Source organism: Oryzias melastigma, linkage group LG16 (assembly GCF_002922805.2).
Source record: "Oryzias melastigma strain HK-1 linkage group LG16, ASM292280v2, whole genome shotgun sequence".
NCBI lineage: Eukaryota > Metazoa > Chordata > Actinopteri > Beloniformes > Adrianichthyidae > Oryzias > Oryzias melastigma.
In genome coordinates this window covers 18,488,273-18,516,092 of record NC_050527.1, presented here as the reverse complement: position 1 = coordinate 18,516,092, position 27,820 = coordinate 18,488,273, and the positions used below count along the sequence as shown (strand labels likewise).

General features: G+C 39.0%; 1 protein-coding gene across 3 annotated transcripts in view; it reads left to right on the top strand.

Annotated features, from left to right (window-relative positions):
* Window positions 1–27,820, top strand: part of LOC112137758 (ankyrin repeat domain-containing protein 31) — a 52,172-nt gene that overhangs the window by 16,801 nt on the left and 7,551 nt on the right. The window contains exons 5-12 of one of the 3 annotated variants that reach the window (XM_024260227.2): window positions 2,210–2,378; window positions 21,921–22,004; window positions 23,035–23,141; window positions 25,062–25,158; window positions 25,234–25,330; window positions 26,204–26,675; window positions 26,778–26,954; window positions 27,064–27,184. In XM_024260227.2, the coding sequence (XP_024115995.1) occupies window positions 2,210–2,378; window positions 21,921–22,004; window positions 23,035–23,141; window positions 25,062–25,158; window positions 25,234–25,330; window positions 26,204–26,675; window positions 26,778–26,954; window positions 27,064–27,184 (1,324 nt within the window). The remainder of the gene's footprint in view (window positions 1–2,209; window positions 2,379–21,920; window positions 22,005–23,034; window positions 23,142–25,061; window positions 25,159–25,233; window positions 25,331–26,203; window positions 26,676–26,777; window positions 26,955–27,063; window positions 27,185–27,820) is intronic. The other 2 variants (XM_036215820.1, XM_036215821.1) reach the window with 2 other exon arrangements.

Genomic DNA, 27,820 nt, shown 5'->3' with positions numbered 1-27,820 from the left:
CAGCCAACAGATTCAGACTTCTTTTAGTAAATGCTTCAAACTGACAGTAGGCATCTCTTTCATTTTGTCTCAGCTTAAACAGGGATCTAAAAAGGCTTTTCTCAAGAAAAAGAGCAGATTTTTGGTTCTTTTTTAATAAGAATAGCGTTCTGTGTGCTGCTGACAGAGAGACAACTGCAGAGGAACTGTTTAAGTGCAAGCTCAGAGGGAAAGAGTTTTAAAAAAGACAGTCAAAATGGCTCAAAAACAGCATAAATTAATAAATAATGACACTGATATGAGCTAGCCATGAATACTCACCATCATGCAACAATTTGGAAAGAAAGTATTTGTTTTTAGTATTTGTTAGAATTTTTGGTGTGAAATAATCACACATGATCAAAAATGTTGAGTAACTGAAGATCCTAAAGCTACAGTCCTCAAACGTTCTCACATGAATAATTATCACATACTTTTACTAGGTAATAGTTGAACAATTGTTACTTGATTGTTCAAACTATTTCACAGAAATGCTTAATTTAAGAGTTAAATAAACCAATAAGGTTAATAAATTAAGATGGGGGACAATGTATATCTATTTGTATTTGTTCATTTTTTTTAAATGGGTTTAAAAGGAATCAGATCAGGACTCTGTATAAACAGATATTCAAAGTCTAATGACTGAATCGAATTGGGCCAAAAAAAACAGTTGTGACATTCCTAGTTCAAGTAAAGTCTGATTTTGGATTAAATTCTGAGAAAATATCAGTTTGACAGTAAATAAATAATCTTACATAATACTGCAGATAAAAATGATTAAAATGTTTTTGTCTGTCTTTTGCAGTTGTTTATTCAATCGTATTTTGAGAACGTTGGTATTTAAAAACAAGCAACATAGCTATCATGTGGAATCATGTCAGTCTTTTATCAGCTTTCTTATGACCCTTTCCACTTAATCATCAGCTCCCTTCATTTGCTTTACCCTTTTCTTTAAAGAATCAACAGTACTGATCTGATAAATTGAAGTCGTATACAAGACAAACGAGGTTTGGATCCACTGACCTTTAGGCAGAGTCCAGCTGATGGAAACTGACTTACAAACTCAGTCTGCTGCAAGGACGGTTCTTGTGTTTTAAATAGGGCTGTCAGATTTGTCGCGTTAAAAACGCATTAATCTGACATGTGCTTGACGCCGACAATTTTTTTGACGCATTAATCGCGGACTTTCTCATTCGTGCCTTTTCATACCGCGCGCGCGGGCGTCCCGCCCTTTAACACTCTGGCTGCTCTCACTAGATCATGGGCGGGTCTCCAACCTCCGAGCTGCGTGCTAAAACCGGCCGGCGCTAGGACCTGGAGAGCTCCTGCACCCTAACCCGGCTCCGGTTCGCGTCCAGTGCCACGTCTGGTGGTACCGGCTCGCGTCCGTCGGCGCGTCCCGAGAGCTGCAGACCCCCGACGTTCCGAACAGTAAGCGCACCGGGGGACGTTTTAAATGTTCTGGAGGTTTAAGCGTGATCCAGCCCCAGCATAGCGGTCTGTCTGCCGGCATATTCATGGCGTGAGCTCCACTGGACACGTCGCTGCATACAGCTGCAGCCAGAGAACGCGGCGGCAGTAACAGACTGTCAAACTATCCACAGTGTATCCCGCTTTTCTCAGTCTTTAATGTTTTAAAAAACAAAAGTTAATTGGAAATGATAAATCTCTATTTCATTTATTACTGTAGTTCAGCAGAGGAGGAAAAGATTTGGTCCTGACAAAAAATGAACATGAAAGTGTTATGGAAATTTTATTTTGATGTTTTTTATTTTATTTTACTGAACAATGATTGAAGTTTTGAATTTAAAATGCCCTTCACTTGCACTTGGGCTTTTGTTAGGCATTTTATGTTACAGCCTTTTATTGTTAAGAAAGTTTATCTCAATACAATGTTACAAAATAAAGTATTTCTGATGAAAACTATTAATTTTGTCATTCTTGTTTTCATAATTAATGTAGAACTGCTAAATTCCACGTACCACACATTTTTTTTCCTTTAAAAAAGGCCACATGTAAATTTGCGATTAATCGCGAGTTAACTCTGGACAGGATGCAATTAATCGCAATTAAAAATTTTAATCGCCTGACAGCTCTAGTTTTAAAGTCATCAGGTGGATGTGCTTCCATGAGGAGCAGTCCAAGAGGCCCCTCCCCTCCTCATGGACAGATGCTTGTGCCTATACTGCAGGTGGTGAAGCTCCTCCTTGAGAGTGGATCCAACCCCTGTGACAGGAATGCTGGCGGCATCAGTGCTTTGGAGATGACTAAAAATGAGGAGATGAAGGAGTTGCTGCTGACCGTCACAGCTGCTGCTGCACAAAAGGAGGGAACTCAGAGGACACGGCACATTGGACCAGGTGAGCCTCGTGCTCTCTTACAGGTGATTTCAACTGAGACAGCTGAATTTTTAGGAATATTCTAACATTAAAGGGGCTATACTAAGATTTTCTTCAGCCTTTCAGAGTAAACTATATCCATATATATGATCATATATTACCTTCAGAACACTAAAAAACTAATCATTTATGAAATATGAGTCATTTTTGTGGACCGTTTTAATACCCGTAAGTAAAACTACTCGATCTCCGAGGCTCCGCCTTTTACTCCTTGTCGATCCCGCCCATTTCATGACGTCATCCTTCAGCCTGCCTCCCCGAGCCTTCTCAGGATGACCAAACCATAGATATCATATAGAGAGTAGATACCACATTGGCTGCTGGAGCGCAGGAATTGCGGCCGCCATCTTGGACTGGTCGTCCTGTCGCCAAGACAAACAAAAATAAAGAAGACAAACACAAGATGCCTGAGCATTGTGCGGCATATGCCTGCTCAAATCGGCGGACTATTGAAGCCAGGGATCGGGGGATTACCTTTCACAAGTAAGTTTGAACATTTTTATTGGTTTTATTTAGGGAATAGAATATATTATTACTGTGTTGTTATCTACACCAGTGGAATCTTTGACAGCTAACGTAGCTATCTAGTGCTGGTGTTCACTCAGCTATGAAGGCTAACTGAGACTTTTTAAATCATATATTCCATAAAAATGGCACAACAATGCTACTGTAGAAATAAAACAAATATAACTGGTATTAAATATCTTTCATTGCCATCCCACTCCACTGATTACAGAGGTGAAGTTAGTTGGATATTCGACAGACATTCACTCACTGATTTGCAAATAGGAACAACTGAACATCTGACTATAGAATAGTTTGCAAAGAAACTTACTCATTTGATTTTAGCTGCTTGGTTTATCATCAATAGAAATGTGAAATTTTTATTTGTTGACAAACAAAAGGTTCTAATAAATTTGAAGAATAAAATAAATAGAAAAAATGGAATAAAAAATGTAGATAGAAAATTGAAAACTAGGAATTAAATTGTAAGGAGAATGAAGAAAACAAGATTGACTTCCTTTATCATGTATATCATGTTTGTGTAGACTCTTCTGAATCTCTCTCTCTTTTATTTAATTTCGATTTTAAGGTTTCCCAAAAAAGATGTGAGGAAGAAGTGGGAAGTGGCCTTAAGGAGAGAAGGCTTCACTGCAACTGACTTGTCTGTGCTCTGCAGTGAACATTTTAAGCCAGAAGATTTTGACCGGACCGGTCTGATCGTGAGACTGAAAGATGGTGTTATTCCGTCAGGAAGCACAAGGAAGAGGCCCTGTAAAGAAGTGCTCTTCCAGGGGTTTTAGCTCATGTCCAACTTTAAAGAACATTTTATAAATATGGTTTAATGGTTTGTCATGTTCTTGTTCACCTAGTTTCTCTCTCTCTAAAAACTATATATGATTTATAATTCTATAAGTATATTATATTGCATATATTATATTTATATTCTATCTATATATAAGGAATATAAAAACTGATTTTGAGTATCTATCTCTTTCTAATATATGTATATATGATTTATAATTTTACAAGTATATTATATTAATTTCTATCTATATATTAGAAATATGAGACTGAGTTTGATTATCTCTATCTCCCTCTCTAAAAATATATGGTTTATAATTCTATAAGTATATTATATTGCATATATTATATTTATATTCTAACTATATATAAGGAATATAAAAACTGAGTTTGAGTATCTCTTTCTAATATATGTATGTATGATTTATAATTCTACAAGTATATTATATTAATTTCTATCTATATATTAGAAATATAAAACTGAGTTTGATTATCTCTATCTCCCTCTCTAAAAATATATGATTTATAATTCTGTAAATATATTGCATATATTATATTTGTATCTTTATCTTTATCTTTCTAAAATAAAACTGTATGTGTTCATATATATTGAAATAGCTGAGTCTTTTATTTATTTTTTGCTTCTATTACTGTTAAGCCCAGAATAAATGATAAATTATGCCAGCCCATGTGTACTGGATCATAGCTAAATGTATGATGTTTGCAACAAAAACAAATTGTGAAAATCGGTTGAGTATTCAGCGAGTTATGATCGATTAAGCGCGAGGACTCTTCGTTGCGCCTGTCAAACAGATTACAACAAGCGGAGAGGGCGACCAGTCCAAGATGGCGGCCCGCGACTCGTCAGCGCCAATAGGAAGTAGCGGTCGATGCGGCATCTACTCTCTATTATATCTATGGACCAAACCATATAAACAAAACCATGTGACTAAAGATCTCTTCAGTCATTGGCCAGCAGCTATTGGGGCGGGTCAAAACAGAAGAGAAAGATGGATGCACTGCGGTCTACAAATGCTTTTCAGGGTTTTTCACTTCTTCAAACTTTGTGTTTTCTGATGGATTTTGATCGTCTGTATGAAGGTCAGGTTCAACACTTTTTACTGCAGCTTTGTTACCGCGGAGGAATCCTGCATGACGGTTACTGGAGACGCTACGGCTAAGCTACACACACTAATAAGAGTTTGTGACGGGTAGATTGTTGGTAGAATCAATGTGGATAAGGTTAAAAGTTGTTTTATTGAGCATGAATTCATCCGACCACATTTGAATGAGTTTCTGTGTCTCATTGTTGTGGTTTTATGACATTGTTTTTAAGAGAATTCTGTTGGAACTACAAAAGAGCTTTAAGATGATGTCATGGCAGCAGCCCGCGCACTATGGAGTCTGGAAAGAGCCAGAATGAAATAAATATATACACCATTAAATAAAAAAATAAATGTGTCATTAATTATTTAAAAGTGGCAATAAATAAATAAATGTTGAAATCAATAAATAAATGTTGAAATAAATGTGGCAATAAAATATTAAAATGGAACATTTGAACATTTAATGACATATTTATTTCATTGTCCCTTGTAGGTTAAAAGAGCCAAATTGAAATAAATAAATAAATGTGTCATTAATTATTTAAAAGTGGAATTAAATAAATAAAAGTTTAAATAAATAAATGTTGAAATAAATGTGGCAATAAAATATGAAAATAGCCATTGAAAAGCACTTTTTAACATTTCATAATATATTTAATTATTTCATTGCCAGCGTGGTAGTAAAGAGACAAATTGAAATAAATATATTTAATGTGCAATAAATAAATAAATGTGTCATTAATTATTTAAAAGTGGCAATAAATAAATAAAAGTTTAAATAAATAAATACATGTTGAAATAAATGGTGCATTAAAATATGAAAAGAGCCATTAAAAAGCACGTCCGCCTCGGCCCTGGAGGAGGACGACAAAGGACGCTCCGCGGCACCGGCGGCGCCTTTCCTTTTCCGGTAATGATCCTTCCGCAGGTTCACCTACAGAAACCTTGTTTTACTTTTACTTCCTCTAAATAGTCAAGTTTGATCGTCTTCTCCCCGCCATCGCTGTATGACCTTTCACCATCGTCATCCAAAGCCCCTGTATCCTCAGATGAGGAAACCTCCGGTTCAAACTGGTAGGGCTGTACACCCTCCAAACCCTGTGTTAGGTTTAAACAACCTGGAACATTTCTCTGAAAGGAAGACAAGAGAGGGTTCAGTTCTTAAATCAGATTTTACTTGCACAAGGAGAACAGACAGAGAATGTTCAAACCAGTCTCCACCAGCTCTGAAGATCTTGGTTCAGGGTTTCCATATTTATAACCTTTCAGGGGCGGTCTTATTTTATTTAAATTTGCTGCTCTCAAGGTGTGGAAGGAAAAACAGCCTCAAACTGGTTCTACTATCATTAATGTCTTAGTTCAATGCAATAGGTCTGCGTCAGCATCTTTGAGTATCTGTAATGTGTCAGCCTCCAGACAGCCTTCAGCCTAGGATGACTGCATCCTTCCAGATACCAGCTGAGCACGACCTCAAATGAGCAGAAAGAGAAAAGAGGTTAAAATCATACAAAGCAAATATAAGATAAATGTATGTACAACTCTATCAATTCTCCCCTGTTTATCACATATTTTCTCAAATTCTCACATCACCTGTCAGCCACCTCCTGGGAAGGTTTTCAGCTGGAGGATCACATTTAAGAGCACAAATACATTTACACTCAGAAGTTTTGCCCTACATAGTCACCAGTGTCTGGGAACAGGTCAGGCAGGTAGAGGGCTTCTCCTTCATCAGAAACTGGTTCAGGTTCTGGATCATCACCTAAAAGAAGGTACAGCTGTTCCGGTGGTGGCGATGCTGGTGAGATAGCAGTTATTATCAATCGGTTAACTAAAGAACGGAGGCAGGGAATACAACAACATCCACATAAGGTCAGAATAGCTGCAAAAACTGCAATGGAGACTAGAATAGAGGACATAAGGGCTGTATAGTTGCCAAACACATTCAACCACGCATCCCACATGGTGGCGTCAACCCCGGAGTGCTCTTCCATTCCACCATCGAGGGCACGAAGCCCTTCTATGACTCTGGTCAGGCTGCCATCCACAGCGGTAATGTTGGGGATGAAGATGCAGCATCGAGCAGACTCCTCCTTTCTCGGCTTCTGCTTAAGTAGGAAAGACAGAAACTGGCAACAGTAAAGTCACCAGAGCACAAACACCTGTGACATTCTTAGGCATCTTATCATAAAATTTATCAGCGCCACACCACCACCACTGGTCTAAAATACTGATCAACTGCAACAGAGAAGATATTCAACGACAAATTAACTAAATTCCTTGACAAATCTAACACAATAAATGAAAGCCAATCTGGTTTCAGAGAAAACAGATCAACCTCAATGGCTATCATTGATGCTGTAGAGGAAATCACAAATGCTCTGGATAAAAAGAAATATGCAGCTGGAATCCTCATTGACTTAAAAACAAGCATTTGACCCTCAATCATGACATCCTACTGGACAAACTAGAAGTGGACGGGATCAGAGGAGTAGCGCTAAGTTGGGTCAAAAGCTGCTTAACAGTAAGAAAACCATTTGTCAAGATTAATGAATTTACATCAGAGGCCAAAGGGATAAGTTGTGGTGTCCCACAAGGATCAATTCTGGGCCTCTGCTGTTCAACATTTACATCAATGATATATTCAAAATCTCAAAACTCTTAAAACTCATTTCATCCGCTGATGACACAAATATTTTCTATGCCACAGACAATCAAATTTAATTCAATTCAATTTTATCTACATAGCCCAAAATCACAAAGGAATTTGCCTCATTGGGCTTCAAAATTCAAACAATAGCTAAAAATTAAGACTAAATAAACAGGTTATCCCTGCCCTTAGACCCTCCCTCCCAGTAAGGAAAAACTCCTGAAAAAAAAAACTTGAGTCAGGAAAAAAAAGAAGAAACCTTAGGGATTCCCACATGAAGGAGAGAAGGGAACTTAGGTTCAAAGGGAACTTATCAATGTGTAGAACACAAAGTTAATCAAAATAAAATCATGGATGGAGTTCAACAAACTATCTTTGAATCCAGACAAATCTAAAGTCAAATCAAACTCTACTGACCTTGGTTAATCATCACAAAAAAGGAGTGAACCAAAAGTGTGCTTTATTTTCGTTTTCTATTTTCTAATCAATGTATTTAATTCTTTCTGTAATGAGTTTGAAATAACTGCGTGTTCTGTCTTGTATTCTTCAATCTATGCTTGAACTAATCAATCAATCAAAACAGAGGAATTGCACCATGCAGTTGGCCAATCCCCCAATCGAGGTCCTTTCCCAGTCATGGTGATACATGAACAAGCATTAAAGCAACCCTTTTTGAAAATAATGGCTTCTTAGCATCTGCAGGAGCTAGAGGAAAAACTGAATCCCATTCAGTGCAATTTTCCCCAGGGTTAGTTTTATTCTTCACGTCACTTAAACATTGGGGAGGAATAACTAAGGCAGGAATAACTTTAAGCAGTTGCCTGGGACTCAACACACAACACAGTCCTGTCTAGTAACATTTGGCGCTTGCTCAACCAATAACAACCAGTTATTATTTTCACCTGAAATTCCCATAATTACTTCAAACTAGTCATCAGGGGTGTTTGGTTTGTTGTTTTATTTTATTTTTTTTTCTTCTTGGCACCACTATATATTTTGTTTTTCGTTTGCTTTTTTTTTTAACCACCTGTTTCATCCTCGTTTTCTTCCATGGTGTTTGAACATAGGTAAAATTTTACACATGGGTCTTCTCCTGATTTATACACACAAAGACTTAACCTGGAACAAGGTGGACCTTTGTCAGTTTTACTATATAAGAAAGGTTTCTGATCTAATAGGAGGCTGCTTGTTTTTAAAGTCAGTACTAGGGATGAATCTCTCCTGCTGTCTGAATACTCATAGGTAGTCTCTGTTTCCATTTTCTCGAGGCTGGAGTCCACCCATAAGAGGAAGGGCCGAGCTGTAAATCCCCCAGAGTCCACCCTACCGTGGATTTGGTCACCTCCCCTGTCGGGGTCCTCGAACGAGATGACCTTTTTGCAATGTGTTAAATGAATCCAAGCTGCTCTCTCTGCAATTTTAATTGCAGTAGGGGTAGTCAGCAGTACCTGATACAGCCCTCCCACTTAAGTGAATACCAGTGTTCCTTCTTTATGTTTCTTATTAGCACCCAGTCCCCTGGTTTCACTAATTGATCTGCCTGTTTAAAAGCTGAATATATATAGTCACTGTTAGATGGGAGCTGCTGTCTTTTCTCCAACATTCTTCTCATATAAACTGCAAGGTTTACTTCTACATCTAATTCCCAAATGTTCTTAAACTGCGGTAAACGGTATGCTCGTCCAAAAATCATTTCATAAGGCTTTAACCCGGTTGTACTAGTGATGTTAAGGTACATTTTTACCAAATCGACACATTGAGTCCAGGGACTTCCAGTTTTTTTCCCATGCATTTCTTCAGTCTATTTTTTATGGTTCCATTTAATTTTTCTACAAGTCATGCACGTTGCGGATGGCACACTAATAGAGAAAATAACTTTTTGCATAAGTAATAAAAACTTAATTATTCCTCATACCTACATAATAATCTAAAGATTATGCAAATACATAGATTTTCCTAGTAAAGAAGTGAAGTTTACTTATTTTTTTCTATGAGTAACCAAAATCTAGATTGTTTATTAGTAAGATCAACTTTTCAAATTGTCGTAATCACTTTCGGAGCATCCACTAATATTATGTAAATTTTATTAGAGAAATTTATGTTTGCTCTATTTACTTAAGACTCGATCATAACCTTACTTGTGGGCGTAAGTAAATTTTACCAGATTGTTGTTGGTAGTTCTTATATTCATAAATGCAGTAAAATTTAATCAAGAATCGTTAGTGAAAACTGTTACAAGGATTTTCATAAGTAAATCTTATTAGTTATTCTTTTTTGTTCAGTGTACGCACAATGGTATTTTAAATCAATATGGAATAGTGTTCCAATCTTACAAATCACTTTATTTACAAAATGGGGTCCGTTATCCGTTATCACTATAGATTTTTTCAGGTATTCCATACCTGGGAATAATGTCTTCACATAGCGCTTTAGCCACCGTTATAGCATCTGGTGCTTTGGTTGGAAATATTTCTGCCCACTTTGAGAAAGCATCTATGATAACCAAACAAAATTTCTTTCCCTCACTTTGTCTCAGCTCAATGAAGTCCATGTGTATTATTAGAAAAGGGTTTTGTGGCGTAGGGAATTTTCCCCGCTTCGGTCTCAAGTTCTCTTGTGGATTGTGCCTTGTACAAGTTAAACGTGCCCCGCAAAAATTATTCGAGTCTATATGGAGGTCACATGCTTGTTTACAGGCGAGTCTGTAGCTGAGAAAAAAATAAAAAATTGTTGAACTTCAAAATATCCTCTAAAAAAAAATGAAAAAAACTTAAATTACCCAGAACAGCCAGTTTTTAAACATTAGTCTAGCTCCAAAACAGCATTAAAAAACATAAAAAGAAAAGCATAAATTAGCCAAAGCAGCTAGCATGTAGCTGAAATGTTAGCCAAACTCCAAAATAGCCTAAAAAATCTCAGTAAATGCCAAAATAGTCCAAAAAGCTAACAGAATGACAATTTGTAAACTTTAAAAACGTAACTTTTTAATAAAATTCTGAATAATAAAAAGGCAGGAATATTATTCCAGAATAAATCAACGTAAACTTTCAATATTTTACTCTCCATAAAAATATATTTTGTAAAATCATAAGCGCAAGATAACATCAGGCCATTAATGACAATAAAATGAAATGATCTGGAGGGCCGGATCCGGCCCCCGGGCCTTGACTTTGACACGTGTGTTAAAGCTTCCTGTTAACAATGATGCTGAAGTTGGTTAGCCTCCAATTTGCGAGAACACAAAAGGAACATTCCACTGTATTTTTTTTTTTTCACATCAAAAAACAGTTCAAGAACTGCTGCACCCAGACAGCTCAAACCTGCATTAAATCAGGCTTTGGATCCTAAAGAATACATTGAAAACAGTTTCTGATTTGTGAAAATGTGAAACAGAATGATTTTGTCACATTTTTCACAATTAGCTGAGTTAATCACAACTTCTCTGCCTGAATTAGCAACACCAGGTATAGGTTCTCTACAAGTTGTACGACATGCTCCTGTGTCACACAAAAACTTTATCTGTTTGCCATTTACCAACAAAATCACTTCAGGTTTCATTTCACCAAGAGCAAAGTTTTCTGCAAGGTTCAAAACCGCCTGTTTACTCCCCCCCTCAGCATGACTGTGGTCGGCTAGTCATGCTGAATGATCGGGCATATATGTTGTCTGCTTAGGCTGATCTTTCTGGGGAGGACAGTTTTGAGCTAAATGTCCTGGTTTTCCTAAGTTCCAGCATTCAGGAGGAAAGCCCCCACGGCCTCTACCTCTTTCACCCCTGAAGCCTCCACGGCTTCTTCCTGTCTCATCCTGCCCCGTGCAGCAAGATGGAACACTGTTTCCAGCAATTTGACTTCCACCCATCAAGTATTCCTATTTTAACTGACCAGCAGTCACTTATAGTATATTATATCTTATACCATCTTTATACTTCTCATCTGTTCTGCATTTATTTCTCAGCTGAGAACAACCATCTTTTTCTTATACAAAAACACATGAAGACACTATAAAAGCCGGCTTGTTCACACTCAGACAAAAACACACGATAACAGACTATCAACACAAAGAACACTCACTGCCTTTAGCTGATAAGGCTGAAAAGGCCTCCTGTCTTTTCTGTGAAACCTAACCTTTCAGGCGTTTCTATTCATCTTTTTCTCATTTTTCTTCTTTGAATTTTTATCGCGTCCTGTATTGTTGTTAAATTCTGTTCATGAAGACTTTCATTAAATCTGTTATTCATTATTTTAATGTTTCATTAATTTCAGGGTATTTTTAATTTTTTCACTGCAGTGTTTCTTTTTTTTTGTTGTCTTGTTAGTCTTTTATTTCATTTATATGATTTATTTTTATTTATACTATTTATTTATGTATTTATTTGAATACCGGTATTTTAGAGAATTTAGTCCAGTCCTGTCAACACCTAGGGTGTTCTACAGGCTGGGATTCATCCAGTGGGATAGCAGCTCAACCTGATGTGGTAATTCTCACTTCAACTCTTTCAAGTGGAGAATTCTTGCCTGTTGCATCCACACCAGTCTGCTATTTGTCCCCACTGCTTTGTATGAGTTTAAAATACCAAGTGGTATTCTAAACTCCAACCACACTCACAATCACTCACTTTTTTTGTTTTTTTCTACTTTTGCTTGCAGAATTTGTTGGTCTCCGCCGACCTGACGTACTACACTTAGTCGTCTCTTTTTGCGGAATTTGTCGGACTCTGCCGTCCCCCTTTTTTTTTTTTGTTTTTTGTTTTTTGCTTGCAGAATTTGTTGGTCTCCGCCGACCTGACGTACTACACTTAGTCGTCTCTTCTTGCGGAATTTGTCGGACTCTGCCGTCCCCTTTGGACTTCGCCGTCCCTCAGCACCTGTTAGAGCCTAGGATTTACAGGGTTTTACGTTCTATGACCCTCAGTCATACTTCTCTTTTTAACCAAAGACACACTCACCCTCTGTTGTCTTTCTTCTTCGGCTCCCCGTCAACCCACGGATCCCGACCGGTGCGCTGAAACCTGGAATCCCCAAAGGTGGGATGAGGTTCCTAGTGAACCTGCTGTGGCCACAGTCTCACCCTGGTTTCCCCGCACCTGCCGGAACCTCGTGGATGTCTTGGGATCCGGCTCGAAGGACCAATTAAATGTTAGGTTCAAACAACCTGGAACATTTTTCTGAAAGGAAGACAAGAGAGGGTTCAGTTCTTAAATCAGATTTTACCTGCACAAGGAGAACAGACAGAGAATGTTCAAACCAGTCTCCACCCGCTCTGAAGATCTTGGTTCAGGGTTTCCATATTTATAACCTTTCAGGGGCGGTCTTATTTTATTTACATTTGCTGCTCTCAAGGTGTGGAAGGAAAAACAGCCTCAAACTGGTTCTACTATCATTAATGTCTTAGTTCAATGCAATAGGTCTGCGTCAGCATCTTTGAGTATCTGTAATGTGTCAGCCTCCAGACAGCCTTCAGCCTGGGATGACTGCATCCTTCCAGATACCAGCTGAGCACGACCTCAAATGAGCAGAAAGAGAAAAGAGGTTAAAATCATACAAAGCAAATATAAGATAAATGTATGTACAACTCTATCACCCTGTGTCGTTAAAATTCCTCTGTTTGATGAAGGCTCATCACCTTCATCCAAAGAAATATCTGCTAAATCGTGGTCTACGTCGCTTCTCAAACCGTCCGCCATTGTTGTTACACTCTGGGATCCCTGAAGTGACGTCACGCGCAGCCCCCGCCCATCACCACCTATCGCCCAAATTTAAAGCTGTGCACGACCATAAAATGATTAATAAAATCGCGCTGGATCATTTTAAGTGAATATTTTTATCAGATTCGTTTTCCAAGTTCCATTGACTTTCTAAATTAATTAAAAAAAAAAATGCCACTGCACGAGGCCTTTAATTTAAAACCAACTTTTTTGTTTTTTTAAGTGTGAGGGATACTGTTCATTTTTTTCTATAAAGAACCCCAAAGCTGTATTTTTATCTGTTCACGCATTTCTGAGTAATCCTCTAAAAACCTGCACTATCTGTACCAGACCCTCTCATACCCATGAAAATGGGTATGAGAGGGTGCTAATGTCACAAAGTGAGACTGCCCCTTTCAGGAAGAGTCTGCTCTGACAGCTCAGCCCACAGACTAATAGCAACACTCAATGTCTCCACAGAGCTAGTGACGATCAGCAAAAAACTTTCATTTTAGATACTGACTGTATATCTTCCAGTTGTGTCCTGTCAGATCAAACCAGTGTTTGTCACTTTAGGACAGTCGGTCCATGAAAATCTTCACTTCCTCATCCCAGCTGACATCCGGACCAGAACCATACGGCTGGACATTACCCATAGTGATGGATGTTTTTATGTTGCAGCGGTGAAGATTTATGCTAGAGAGACACAGAACTATCATAATCAGACAGGGGGGGTCAGGGGCGGAGCTATTCAGCTCAGCGCTAAAAACCACGCCCCCTCAGAGGAGATTTTGGAAACAGAGGCTTCAGATCAACATGAATAATGTGCATTTCCGTTGTTGAAAAATCATAAGCATAATTAAAATACTACTGAGAACGTTTTTTATTATTGAAAAGAATTGTCATAGACCTAATGTGTGACAGAATTGTTTTTCAATCAGATAAATCAGGTAAAAAAAAAATCAAATTGTAATTCATAAAAAGAAGAAAGTTATTTGTGAACAATGTCATGGTTACAAAGCATCATTAATGATAACCCTGTCTATTTCTGACATTTTTTATCCTAAAAAGTACATCTCTATCCACTGAAAATAATTTTCAGTAAGAATTTAAAAAAAGAAAAGGGGAAAAAAATGAAAGTTCTGAGCTGGCGTGAGCACCATGCCCTCCTTCTGCATGGTGCAGGAGCATAGACGTTACAGATAAAAAAACAACTTTTTTTTTCCCAACACATGACTGAACTAGACCTATGATGGCTGAGAGCTACACCTCGGAGGATGTGCTCGTCCTGAAACGTCGGTTAGAGATTAAACCGATCCGGTTCACCTGCACACATTAATACCTTGGACCACCGCGCCCCCGCCCCTGGCGCACATCATTCAAATCAAGTTTCTGATCACACAGAATGCAATTCTCTCCTCAAATGATCGTAGAATTGCAGCAGCAGGAGACACTGAATAATTTAAAGCTGTAAATGATTCCATCCTATTTAAAGATGCAGTTCCTGATGATGCACTTGTTCATAAGAACATGTTGAGTTTTTTTATGAATAGGAATAATCCTGACATTTTTGATGTAGTATGTGTGTTTGGAAGTACTTAATACATGTTTTATTAAATATGTAAGCTGTAAAACATTTCAAGAAATACATTTTTAGCTTTCATCTAGTTAGTTTTCCTATTTGAAATGGAAATATATTTTTGTTTTATTTGTCCATTTATCATAAGTCATATCGTCAAACACAGATATCACATATCTCAGAGTTGTGCAGGCCTAAATCTCTTTCAACAAAATATTTAAGAAAAAGACTTTGTCTTAGAACTTTACAGTATGAACTTTTCTTCAGCATCAGCCAGATTTAACCTCTGCAGATATACATCACATTTTTGATTCTATTACCACAGTATTTAATTCCATGTGAACATCTGTGTGGAGGGTTAGCTCAAATATTAGCTTGAGCATAAGGAGGTTAAAGGCCTTGTGCGGTGAAAATCGTGATTTTTCTTAAACTGCAATAAAACATTAGTATTTATGTCACAAATGAACCCCCGTATAATTATTTTGTCACCCCGTGCACTCTCTTCAAGCGTTCAAAGATAGCGCGGTCGCTCAGATTTTCTGCAGCCACCGATAAGTAGGTCATAGGTCGTGTGACGTCGGTACAGATACAGCTAGATCCGCTTGTGTTGTGATGACTTTCTGGGCATGGAATTACTTAACATAATAGAATTTCAACTGCCGTGGATATGGGGATTCGAACAGGATAATGGTGAATAGGAGTGCGGTATTGGTTGGTTGCACGCGGGCGAGGGAGGCCAAGAGGGCGGCGGAGGAGCGAGCCCACCCGTCGCCGCAGCAGCAGCAGACCCAGGCGGGGGGGCTCCGTCCGCCTCGGCCCTGGAGGAGGACGACAAAGGATGCTCCTGCTCCACCGGCGGCGCCTTTCCTTTTCCGGTAATGATCCTTCCGCAGGTACACCTACGGAAACCTTGTTTTACTTTTACTTCCTCTATAGTCAAGTTTGGTCGTCTTCTCCCCGCCATCGCTGTTTGAGCTTTCACCATCGTCATCCGAAGCCCCTGTATCCTCAGATGAGGAAACCTCCGGTTCAAACTGGTAGGGCTGTACACCCTCCAAACCCTATGTCGTTAAAATTCCGTGTTTGATGAAGGCTAATCACCTTCATCCAGGTATTCGCGATCTGCTCCCAAAAATTCGAGTATGGATATTCGCGACGTCCAAGATCGCTGATTCGCGATCTTTATAAATGTAGTAAATTGTAGTAAAATATGATCATAATATCATCTGGGGACGATGTACCTTTGCTCTGAAATGCAGATTAATGTAGGATTTTAAGTTTACGAACTAAAACAAAGCCGAAAGAGCCGTGGTATTGCCAACGAAAGTAAACACATGTTCATGTCGGTGAAGCTTCCGGTTTTCAAAGTAAAACTAGCGAGAGCTTTTTTCTGTTCAAAAACTGAGACTGAAGTTCCGCTCACAGACATAACTTCTGAAACAATGAATTAGCTTTAACATCGGAGCTTTAGCTTCAGTGTTTACATTCTTTTGACTATGATAACTCTTCAACATTTGACGTAATTAACGAAACTCCTTATTCTGAAGAAACAGCCTCACACTGCTGAAAGGAGGATGTAATCAACGTGAATCAGCTGATTCTGCTGCGGAAAAAGATACTTTTTTCATACGGACTCTCCACCAATATGTGATGCTTAGAACGTAAAATATTGAAAAACTTTGAGGATAAAAAACTGGAGAACATTTTCAGGTTTTGCTGTTAGGTGATCCAAAACAGCAGTGATTTTTTTTTTTAGACAATTTTTATGTTGTTTATGTTACTGCTGAACTTAACCAGAAGGTTGACAAAAAAATTTAAAATGACAAACAAAATTTCTTTCATTCTGAATCTTTGTGGGGTTTTTTTATCAGTTTTGTTGATTTTGATCTCCTGTTCTAAATAAGGGTATAAATGGTGGTGATATGATACAAATAATTTCAATTTTCATCCATCTAGTAAATAGACATACACATGGCAATAAACATATTAAAAAGTAAGAATCGTGGTTCGATTCGTGAATTGTCGAGCTTGATTTGTGAATCGAATCGGATCGCCACCTAAGCAATGATCCACAGCCTTACTTGTTATCACAACATCATATGTGGTCATATGTCAGGAGTTTTAATAACATGACAGAACACAACATTTTTATCCATTACTGTTATGATGCATTGTTTACAAAAATGTGTACATAAAGGCTACAAGAAGATATTATGTTTCAGTATTACATACTGGAACCACAGAAGTAACATTTGAACTTATGAGTTGTAGAACGGTGTTCATATTAACACACAGTAGAGCAAAAAAGGTTTTTATTGTTGTCTCAAAGTTACTTGCACCGCTTTACATACTATGTGTAAACAACCAAGTACTTACCAGCAAAGATTCATGATGTAAATATTAGTCCACTGCTGCATTGGCTTGCTGTAGACTAGCAAAGGTGGTTAGCCGTTACTATCTGCGTTTACATGTGAAAAATGTCCTGGATCAGATCAAAGATCGGATTAGATGGTGCACATGGGCCTAAAAAATGTTATCCAAAAATAACAAACGTTTCCATGTGCTACTCATTTGATTGGAATAAATCCTTCTGACATTCGCAGAACTGTTAAAAAAATAGCTGTAGAAGAAGAACTAGTGAGTTCTTCTGTAAACAAACAAAGATCATGCATAGAGTGAGATGATCCTCTGAACGTGCTTTCATTGTGTGAATGCATTCAATGCATTCACACTATTGAGATTCTTTATTTACGTTTTCTTCCGTACGTTTTTTGACACGTAAAAACTCAAGCACACTTTATGCGATTTACACAATCTTGGTATCAAAACGTTCAGCTCGTTAAGAACATTACAGCTTGTATTATTAGTAGTTGTGCACTTTACAGTTTTTGCGTAGTTACACAATTTGTGCGTTTTTTCAGCCCCAATATAACTAATAGGATTTTTTTTAAAAATTCCTGCAAATTACACACTTTATGCAATTCAAGCAATTTAAAACATTCAGCATGTTCAGAAATTCATGCTTGTACTTCCAGCATTGTTAAAATTCATGCAAGTTACACAAAATTACACAATTTAACACAACTTTACAGAATTTTACACAAATTTGTGCAAATTTTAAGCGAATTCAGCATTTTATGCAATTTTACACATCCAGCATGTTCAGGAAATTCATGCTTTTACAACACATTCTTACAACTACACAAGTTACACAAAGTTAACACAACTTTACACAACTACACAATTTTACACAATTTGAGCAAATTTTAAGCAAATTCGGCATTTTATGCAATTTTACACATCCAGCATGTTCAGGAAATTCATGCTTTTACAACGCATTCTTACAATTACACAAGTTACACAAATTTAACACAACTTTACACAACTACACAATTTGAGCAAATTTTAAGCAAATTCGGCATTTTATGCAATTATACACATCCAGCATGTTCAGGAAATTCATACTTTTACAACACATTCTTACAATTATACAAGTTACACAAATTTAACACAACTTCACACAACTACACAACAAAACTACATATATTATATAAGCTAACATATTAGCAATGTGTTAGCTTCTTTGGCTAATTTGGCATTAAAGTAGGATGTTATGGCTAAATTAAAGTCAAACCAACATATTAGCAACCTGTTAGCTTTTTTGGCTAATTTGGCAACTAATCAGGCTTTTTTAAGCTAATTTTGAGTTAAGCCAACATATTAGTTAGCTTTTTTGGCTAATTTGGCAACTAATCAGGTTTTTTAAGCTAATTTTGAGTTAAGACAGCATATTAGAAATGTGTTAGCTTTTTTAGCTAGTTTGGCAACTTCTTAGGTTTTTTGAGCTAATTTTGAGTTAAGCTAACATATTAGCAACGTGTTAGCTTTTTTGGCTAATTAGGTAACTTCATAGGTTTTTTTGGGCTACTTTTGGATTAAGCTAACATATTAGCAACGTGTTAGCTTTTTTGGCTAATATGGCAACTTTTTAGGTTTTTTTGTGCTAATTTAGATTTTAGCTAACATATTAGCAAAGTTTTAGCTTTTTTGGCTAACTTGGCAACTTCTTAGGTTTTTTTTAAGCTAATTTTGAGTTAAGCTAACATATTAGTAAAGTGTTAGCTTTTAGGCTAATTTGGCAACTTCTTAGGTTTTTTTGTGCTAATTTTGAGTTAAGCTAACATATTAGCAATGTGTTAGCTTTTTTGGCTAATTTGGCAAGTAATGGAGTTTTCTAAGCTAATTTTAAGTTTAGCTAACATATTAGCAATGTGTTAACTTTTAAGCTAATTTGGCAACTAAAGGGTTTTTTTTAGATAATTTTGAGTTTAGCTAACATATTAGCATCATGTTAGCTTTTTTAGCTAATTTGACAACTACTCAGGTTTTTTACAGTTCTTATGCAAATTTAAGGGATTTATGCAACTTTAGCATTATACAAATACTTTTGGCATTTTCAGCTAACAGATTTAGCATCTTCAGCAACCACATTCTGCAAATTGTATTCACACATTCATTATCGGAGGTAATGCAACTTTTCTAGTTATTATTAATATTTTAAAGTGACTGTTCGCTCATAATTTTTTTTAATCCATGCAGCAATGTGAATCTTGGCTGCATGTTAATATGTGGGAATAACATCAGTCTGGATGTTCATTTAGTCTGGATGTGATTGGAAACATGAATTCACACATTTTTTTTCACACATTCCTCAAGACTGTTCGGAGCGCAGAGCAGCATTTCCACATTCACCGTGTGAGCCGGCGGAGGCTCACACGGTCCTGAAGCCGCCCGGAGAGACAGTTCTCCCAGGAGACACGGTTTTCCTTAGTCTGGCAGGTGTCTCGAGCAGATTAGCCGAATGGACTGCAGTCCTAAACTCACACCTTAACAAAGCAACCCTCCACCACCTTCTCTCACAGACATGAAAGGTATGAATCTGCTGCTCTGCTCAGAGAAACGGTTCGCTCGCAGAGAGCAGCCGATTGGTTCTGTTGGTGCTCCAAAGACTACCGTACCCTCTATACTGATCACTGATAATTCATTTAACATTCAAACAACTTTTCCTAACAATACAAAATTAACTGGAGAGTGTACTCACCGATTCCGCGTCAAAAGAACAACAGTATGTTGTTTTTAGATGGATAGGTGGCTCCTTGTAGCACAACAAACATTTCCCGGCTCATCTAAGTGTTCTACTGGTCCCTTCCTGCTTGCTGTTAATAGAGCCAGCTGATTGGATGGTTATAGTCACGTGACCCGAGGCGGGCAAATCATGCAGGGACAAAGAATAATTAGCAGAGCAAGAGGATGCAACCAAAGTGTTTTGTGCCCGTGTTACATTTAGCTAGATGTACACGGTTATAGAAGAAACAATACTCACTAGGGGTGTAACGGATCACAAAACTCATGTTTCAGATCGTGTCACGGTTTTAGGATCACGATTCAGATCATTTTTCAGATCAGTAAAGAGAAAAAAAAAAACAACAGGAAAAAACAAGAAGATAAAAGCCTAAAATTACTTTTTTAAAAAAGCTTTAAAACACATATTTGAGAAAACATATAAAGTACTTCAAAGCATAAATATACATTCACACATCCTTAAACTTTGAACATAAACTAAAATATAAAAACATGTAGTTTCTGGTTATATTTGCATGTCTGAGATCAAATCTACAAAAACTGACAGTAAAGAATGATGAATATGCTATTTTTCCCATGCCCTCTACCCCAATATCCAAATTAAATCTTAAATGAAAAAGTTACAATTAAACTTTTAACTGAGATTAAGCCGAATATCGGTGAGCGCTCGCGGGGATTCTGGCTCTGCTCGCAGAGACACTTTCTGTGCGCGAATGAAAAAGGACTTTTGACTATTGGGGGCAGAGACAGAGGGCTGCACGTGCGCGCGCTCACTGAGATTCTGGTAGAGCGCACTTGTGCCCGAGGGAGCAGCTCAAGCATGTGGAAGTAGACACTCGCGCGAGGACTTTTTCTGCTCACGGAGGATTAAACACGAGCGCGCAGGTGCAGAGAGGGCTCATGGGATCTGAATTATCCTCTCAGGGATCTAAATTGTCCTGCAGGAATGTTTGATACGTGCGTGGGGTTGTCTTATTTCTGCATTTTATTTCTGCGTGACTAATAAATAATGCGCTAATTTGGACACAGCGCCACTCGGCCTTATTGGTGGGTGTGTGTAACTGCAGTTACATGTGACTGAAAGATTGCGGCTCGGGAACACTTGATCATGTGTTTGTTAAAACGGCAGGAGCTGGTGGCGCTTGTAAATTAGGTGGTGGTGGCTGTAACCAGATTCTCTATGCAGGAAATAGCCGTAGCGTCTCCAGTAACCGTCATGCAGGATTCCTCCGCGGTACCAAAGCTGCAGTACAAAGTGTTGAACCTGACCTTCATACAGACGATCAAAATCCATCAGAAAATACAAAGTTTGAAGAAGTGAAAAACCCTGAAAAGCATTTGTAGACCGCAGTGCATCCATGTTTCTCTTCTGTTTTGACCCGCCCCCATATCTGCGGGTCAATGACCGAAGAGATCTTTAGTCACATGGTTTAGTTTACAAAGCTTGATCTGAAACAGAAAACTGGCACACTGAGAAGGCTCGGGGAGGCAGGCTCAAGGATGATGTCGTGAAATGGGCGGGACTGACAAGGAGTGAAAGGCGGAGCCTCAGAAATCGAGTCGTTTTACTTCCAGGTATTAAAACGGTCCACAAAAAGGACTCATATTTCATAAATAATAAATAACTTTTTTTGTGGTCCAAAATCAATATATGATCATAAGTATGGATATAGTTTCAGCAGCTGGATGGCTCAGTGGGCTAAGTATTGGGTTTGCACCCAGGAGCCCTGGGTTCAATCCTTGTCCAGATTGGGTCCTAAGTCAAGACCCTTGAAGCTGCTGCCTAACTGGGTCCCTGTGCCCCTCAAATACAGGGTTGTGTCAGGAAGGGCGTCTGGCGTAAAAACTCTGCCAAAATGCGAAACAGTGGGTGCTGTTACGCTGTGGCGATCCCAAAATGGGATAAGCTGAAAGGTGAAGAAGATATGGATATAGTTTACTCTGAAAGGCTGAAGAAAATCATGGTAGGGCCCCTTTAAGTAGGGGACTGTGGAAGCCTATAGTGACGTCAGAGATGATCCGTCTGTTTTATGTCTAGGATTGGTACAGATCCTTTGTGACGGTTCTGGAGTCTGTGATGCGGGGCATGACCAGTCTCTCAAAGCACTTGTCGACTATGGAGGTAGGGACTAGCAGCTGATGGTCACTCAGACCTGTCAGTGAGGATGCTTCGGGGATGATTGCGGTGGTCTTCCGGCTGGAGGGACCACTGCCAGTTTAAGAGCAGTGTCTGTCAGCTGCTGTGCACAGGAGGATGTTGGGTCCAGCTGCTTTGTGTGGAGTGATTCTCTGAAGGGTCCTCCTCACTTAGTGAGGGTGGTGCTGGAAGGGGAGGGGGGTATTGGAGTCCTGGAAGCTGGCTTTGAAGTTATTGAGTGTGTCGGTAGAGAAGGGTCCCTGGAGTATTGTGCATCTCTCGTCTGTGATGCACGTGATGCGTCTCCACATCCTCCTGGGATCATTGGACCTGAAGTGTCCTGGATCCTCTGGGTGTATGCTCGCTTGGCGCTCTTCGCTCCAGTGTTCTGTTCCCGTCACGCAATTCTTAGTGCCAGTTTGGTATCAGATGGAAACGCTGCATCCTGGCTTTCAGCTGAGACTGCAGCTTAGAGCTGAAGAGGAGGTTGAGGGTGGAGAGGAGGTTCAAGGTGGAGAGGAGGAGGACATTAGGGTTTTGGTGCGAAGATGCAGAGGAGAGGTGGATGATTGTCTGAGGAAGACAGAAGAGGAAGTGAAAAGTGAGAGTTAAGTCCAGTGAGGTTCTACTGACTTTCACTAACTGCATTGTGTCGGTCAGTCTGAAATCAGGGAGGAAGTGGAGGCAGTTTCCAGTTTCTGCAGCGTCGTGTGCAGCAGCTCAGGCTGTTGAACACTCACAGTGCTGCCTGTTTGTTCCCGTTAGGATGGACACTGAGATGATGGGCTCTTTAAATGTTGTTGAAGGCTTTTACCTGGCTGCTGAACTGCAGCTTCTGCACCTGACAACATTTATCCTCCTCTGGGTCGTTTTAAGAGCATTTTTCTAATAACATTTGGACAAACCTTTATTTTTATGTACAGTATTTAAGATGGAAGTGCTATGAGTTAGGATTATCATGCTGTGGTTTCTTTAGCTTTGCTTTTTTCAGTCAACTGAAGAAGTTTTGTTTCAGGCGCTGCATCCTCAGCACCGCGCTGCTCTGACCCAACTCACACGTGGGTCAGAGAAGCAGGTGATGGCCCAAGCAACCTTCACCTGATGAAGAGCATGGATCCTAATGTGAGTAATTTCCTATGGTCATGCTTACTGTTCCTGGTTTGAATCCACAGTCAGTATTTTTCCGCTCAATGCTGAGGAATGTGCTGAACGCGGGGTCATACACTGTTCACACTGTCGCTACCAGATTCTGGCGCATGTGCTCACGGTTGGAAGAGGCCAAAAGGTCAAAACGCTGCAGCTCTCACTCCAGGCTTTTTTTTCACTGCCCTATTCCGATAGATTTGGTGTCGTAGCATTCTGGCCGGACACAAACCTCAACTATCCCTTTCTCCTTCATGATCAATTTTCAAACGGTTAGTACTTCTGTGAACTAAAAAGGACATCATCGATACGTAACTACTAAATCCAACTCTCTGATTGATCAAAGTTCAACTAATTTAACTTTTAATGTGCGTTAAAAGTTACATTTCAGCCTCTACGTTTTGAACATACAGTATCTCACGACTTCGACCTAATTGAGAACCTTTGGAGCCAAATCTCTGTGAGGATGGAGGCAGTTCACATCCAAACAGCAGCTCTGGAGGATATTCTGACATCCTGCTAAGAAATTCAAGCAGAAACTAAAAGTTCAATGGATGAAAGAATTGTGAAGCTGCTAAAAAATAAGAGTCCTTTATTCAAATGGAACTTGACCTATGAAAATGTTTCTGATGGAATAGCTTTAGATTTTAGTAAATAAATGCAGAAAATTCAACAAATGACCATTTTCAATTCTTTAGAATCTATCAAATGATGAGGAACTCGCTGAGTGTATTTTGTTTCCTAGAATCTGTTTTTTTAAAGAGTTTTTCCTTATCAAGAAGAATTTGAGAGCAGGGATAACCAGTGTAAATTAGTCTAGTTTAGCAACCAGGTATTGTTTATGTTTTATGACTGACTTTCTGCTTTTGTACAATTACTGGTATGAACCCCCCCAATATCACAATTATTTTGTGAAATTGGGCTTTCTAAATCAAATTGAACTGGATATTGTAGAACAGTTCTTTAGAAGGCTTTTTATTGTTGAGAAAAATGACTGTTATCTTTAGAAAGTTTGTTCAATAACATGTAATATTTACTCTAATGGTTAGTGACTGGAAATGCTGCTGACTGTCATTTGCATTGAGGATTTAGACGTATCAAAATAAAATATCATTTACATAAGAATTTGCTGTAGAGCCCCACTTCAACTATATTGTTGAAGTGTTAAAATTGCTCAGTAGTCTTTTATGATTATGCAGTTATTAGCCGGAATCACAGAGCCTTAGTTGTTTTTGAAGACATGTTCTGCAGAGCTGCAGGAGCTCATTAGAAATGGGATTCTGGTTTGAGTCGATGTGGAGGTTAGCTGTGTGTCCTTCCCAGCATTTCCTTGTTTACACTCTACACTAGCATATAGCACCTCACAAGCCCAAGCTAACATTAACTTAGCAAAAAAAAAAAGGGCAATATCTGAGTCATCTAGATGTAGAGTTAGAGCCAGATGGCAGCTCAGACGAGAAACGTGGAGATGATAATGGATTTATTTGTTCACAGGTTGATGCTTCAGTTGTAGCAGAGAAAGGAGACTGTGGCCTGGCTATGGCAGTGACAGTGTCACAAACCCAAACTTTTTTTCAAACCATGACTTTTCCTCTGCTCCTAATCCAATTCCATCTAAATAAAAAAATACTCAGAAATGCAGTTTTAACCTGAATAAAACATCCATTGTGACAAAAATGCTACAAGAATATTTTAAAAACATCAAAAACACAATTTTCAAAACTTGTGTACCAACGTGTGAACGTGAGAGTTCTGAATACAGAACCCCGAAACACGCACATGCACGCTTTAACGCACGCTTCCGAACCCAGTGTGAATTGAGGAATTAGTCTTTAGGAGATAAGTCTTCCTGTGAGAACACCTGTTCTCGTTCATTTGCTCTCTTGTTATGTTTGATAGTTGAGTAATTCAGTTGGCAGAAGAGCCGCTCTGGAAAAGCTAAAGGGGAAACAAACGGAAATGTCCGCCTGGCCTTTGATGGAGGTCAACAGTGTTGGTAAGCTGAATGAAAGGATGTGCAGGCGTTTTGTGATGGCTGCATTTGTTTGGTCAATCCTTTTGTTGTTTGCAGACAGGTTTCTGGCAGCTTTGGTGCAGATTCAGTCTGTGCTGAAGGACATCCTCAGCAAGCAGCGACTGGAGAAAGACTCCCTGTACAGAAGATTTCAGTGAGTTCAGAGACTGACAGCTTCTCACTCTATAGATGGTCACACCAGGGCACTAGACTAACTTTTTGTACTGGTTGAACCGGTGGGACTAACATTTTTTTCTTAGTTGCACCAGCACAAAACGTTGGTGCACCGACCTTCTCGACCTCATTGCATTTAACAACACTTACATCAATTTCAAACCAGATTAATCTGTCTGTGCAGGATCAAATCGAACTATCGAATCAATATCAGACAATACCATTTGGAATTGAGACATGATAGATGTATTTCTCTATAACCTAAAAGCAACCAGCACAACTGTGATGTCATTAAAAAAGTGATCAACCATTATTCCAGTCTTTGAATTGATCAAAGTCATACAGAGTGATAGAATGTTCTAATAAAGATTATTCTGATGTGGAAAAACATCTTTATCAAACTAAAATGTGACATTTGACATTCATTCTTGATTACTTGTTTGTGCACATATTTAATTGATTATTTTGAATAAACAGAACAAATCTGGAAAACTTCAGCTGCTCTGTTAAGTAGCAGGTATTGATCTCTGAGTCACACTGCTGGAAGTTTGGGATCGAGATGTTCTGATCCATTTTAGGTCAGAGAATCAGGTCCAATTGATTGTTCAAAATGAACCAAAATTAAAGGTGAATTGAATCAGCAACCACAAATGTTGAATGGAATTGTTCAAATGAATCCTTACACTCCTAATTCAAACTGACTTTAGTGACCTCAGCAAACACACAATCGTTATTTGACTTCAACTCTTTTAAAGGTTGAAGAACGCTTTTTCTTTGCCGTCTTAGTGATATGTTTTGTCAGCATGCTTTCTCTCCTCTGATAGTTCAAAAAGACTAATTCTTGTCTCTGCAGAAAAGTATCCAACTCCTTTCGGCACCGCGTGCTAAGAACTCATCTTCTGTCCTTGGCATCATGTCAGAAGTCTTTGGTGGAGGTTCTGCAGACGCAGTCGCATCTGGAAGAGACTTTAGTTGCTGCAAGACTTGCACTTCAAGCTCCCTCTTCAACAGTTCAGTGCAGCTCTGTTACCAGAGAGAAGATGCATCACACAACTGGAGAACCTGCCAAGGAAACAGGCGGCTCCTATCAAGTTAGAGAACAGGATGAGAGGAGTGGACCTTTGAAGTGTCTGTTGAAAGGCCCTCCCCGACAGGACCTGCAGTCAGACAGAAGTAGTATCTTTCAGAAAAGTCAACCAGCAGAAACATCCCTGCAGCAGGTCAAAATGAAAGGACAGAACGCACTGATACAGAGCAGACACCTCCGTCTGCTCGTACAGGGGGGGGCACTGGCACCTGGAAGTGCTCTGCAGCTTCTTTGGAAGGTCAGACCTCCAAGCAACTCTCTGATGACAGGAACCTCAAGTCCTTTTGCTCACATTCTCAAATAATGTTCCTTCATGAGTGTATCCATGTCGTTTCTGCAGCACAGGGAAACGCTCGCCTTCATGTCTGTCCTTCTGCAGGGGAAACTTCACTGTGCACATGTGATGGTGGACGGTTCCATGATGAGTGAAGGGAAGGTTTTCCAGGCTCCAGAACGCTGGCTAGAGTGGATCATTGGGAACAACATTCCTGTGGGCTCAGGATATGCTCTGGACAAGGCAAGTCATGAGAGCAGCTGCTCTCTCCTCAATGCAAGCAGGCCCTGGCTGGTCATTTACTGATGGACAGCCTCCGTCATCCACCTGTTCTCTTCCTTTATCCTGTCAGGTGACCTTCAGAGACGTGCCTCTGTCGCAGCTTTTACTGAACATGGAGGCTGACAAAAAACGCTCACACACTGAAGACAGCAGTCAACACAGCATGGATGTGTCTGCTCGGCCCCCCCACGGTCAGTGCCTACATACTGTATACTATATATACCGAGGTACTGTCAGTGTGTACTGAGCAGATGTCCGTTTGGGACTGCATGTGTTTCAGTGACTGACTTGTGTTTAGATGTTTCCAAGCTGCATGAGTGTAGTGTCAGCTGTGAGTGTAGAGAACAATGATGTGTGTTCATGTCAGTGGAACACACTGGACTGTAGCTGACCACAGTCTGCAGTGCCTTCTGGTGAAACTTCTTTTACAGCCTAAATGGTATGATCTACTGCAGGGGTCTCAAACTCAATTTATCTGCTGGAGGCAGAGTCTGGGTGAGGCTGAGCCGCATCAGGATTTCCACAAGAAAAGCGCTGATAAAACATTCCAATGTTCTTAAATATCATTATTTTTAACACAAAATAATTAATTAAACAAATTTTTAATGAATTAAAAAAGAATAAATCGATCAGTAATGAATAAAATAATAATGACCATAGAGCAAAAACCATTGACTGTAAAAATACTGGACTTCTCAAGCCATGAGGTCCAGCGAAGTGCAGCGAAGATGAAAGTTTGGTTGGTGATTTTATGGAGGAGCTGTCCAATTCCGTATGATACACAACTTATTATTTTTAAGCTACGATCAAAACCGGGAAAAAAGAAA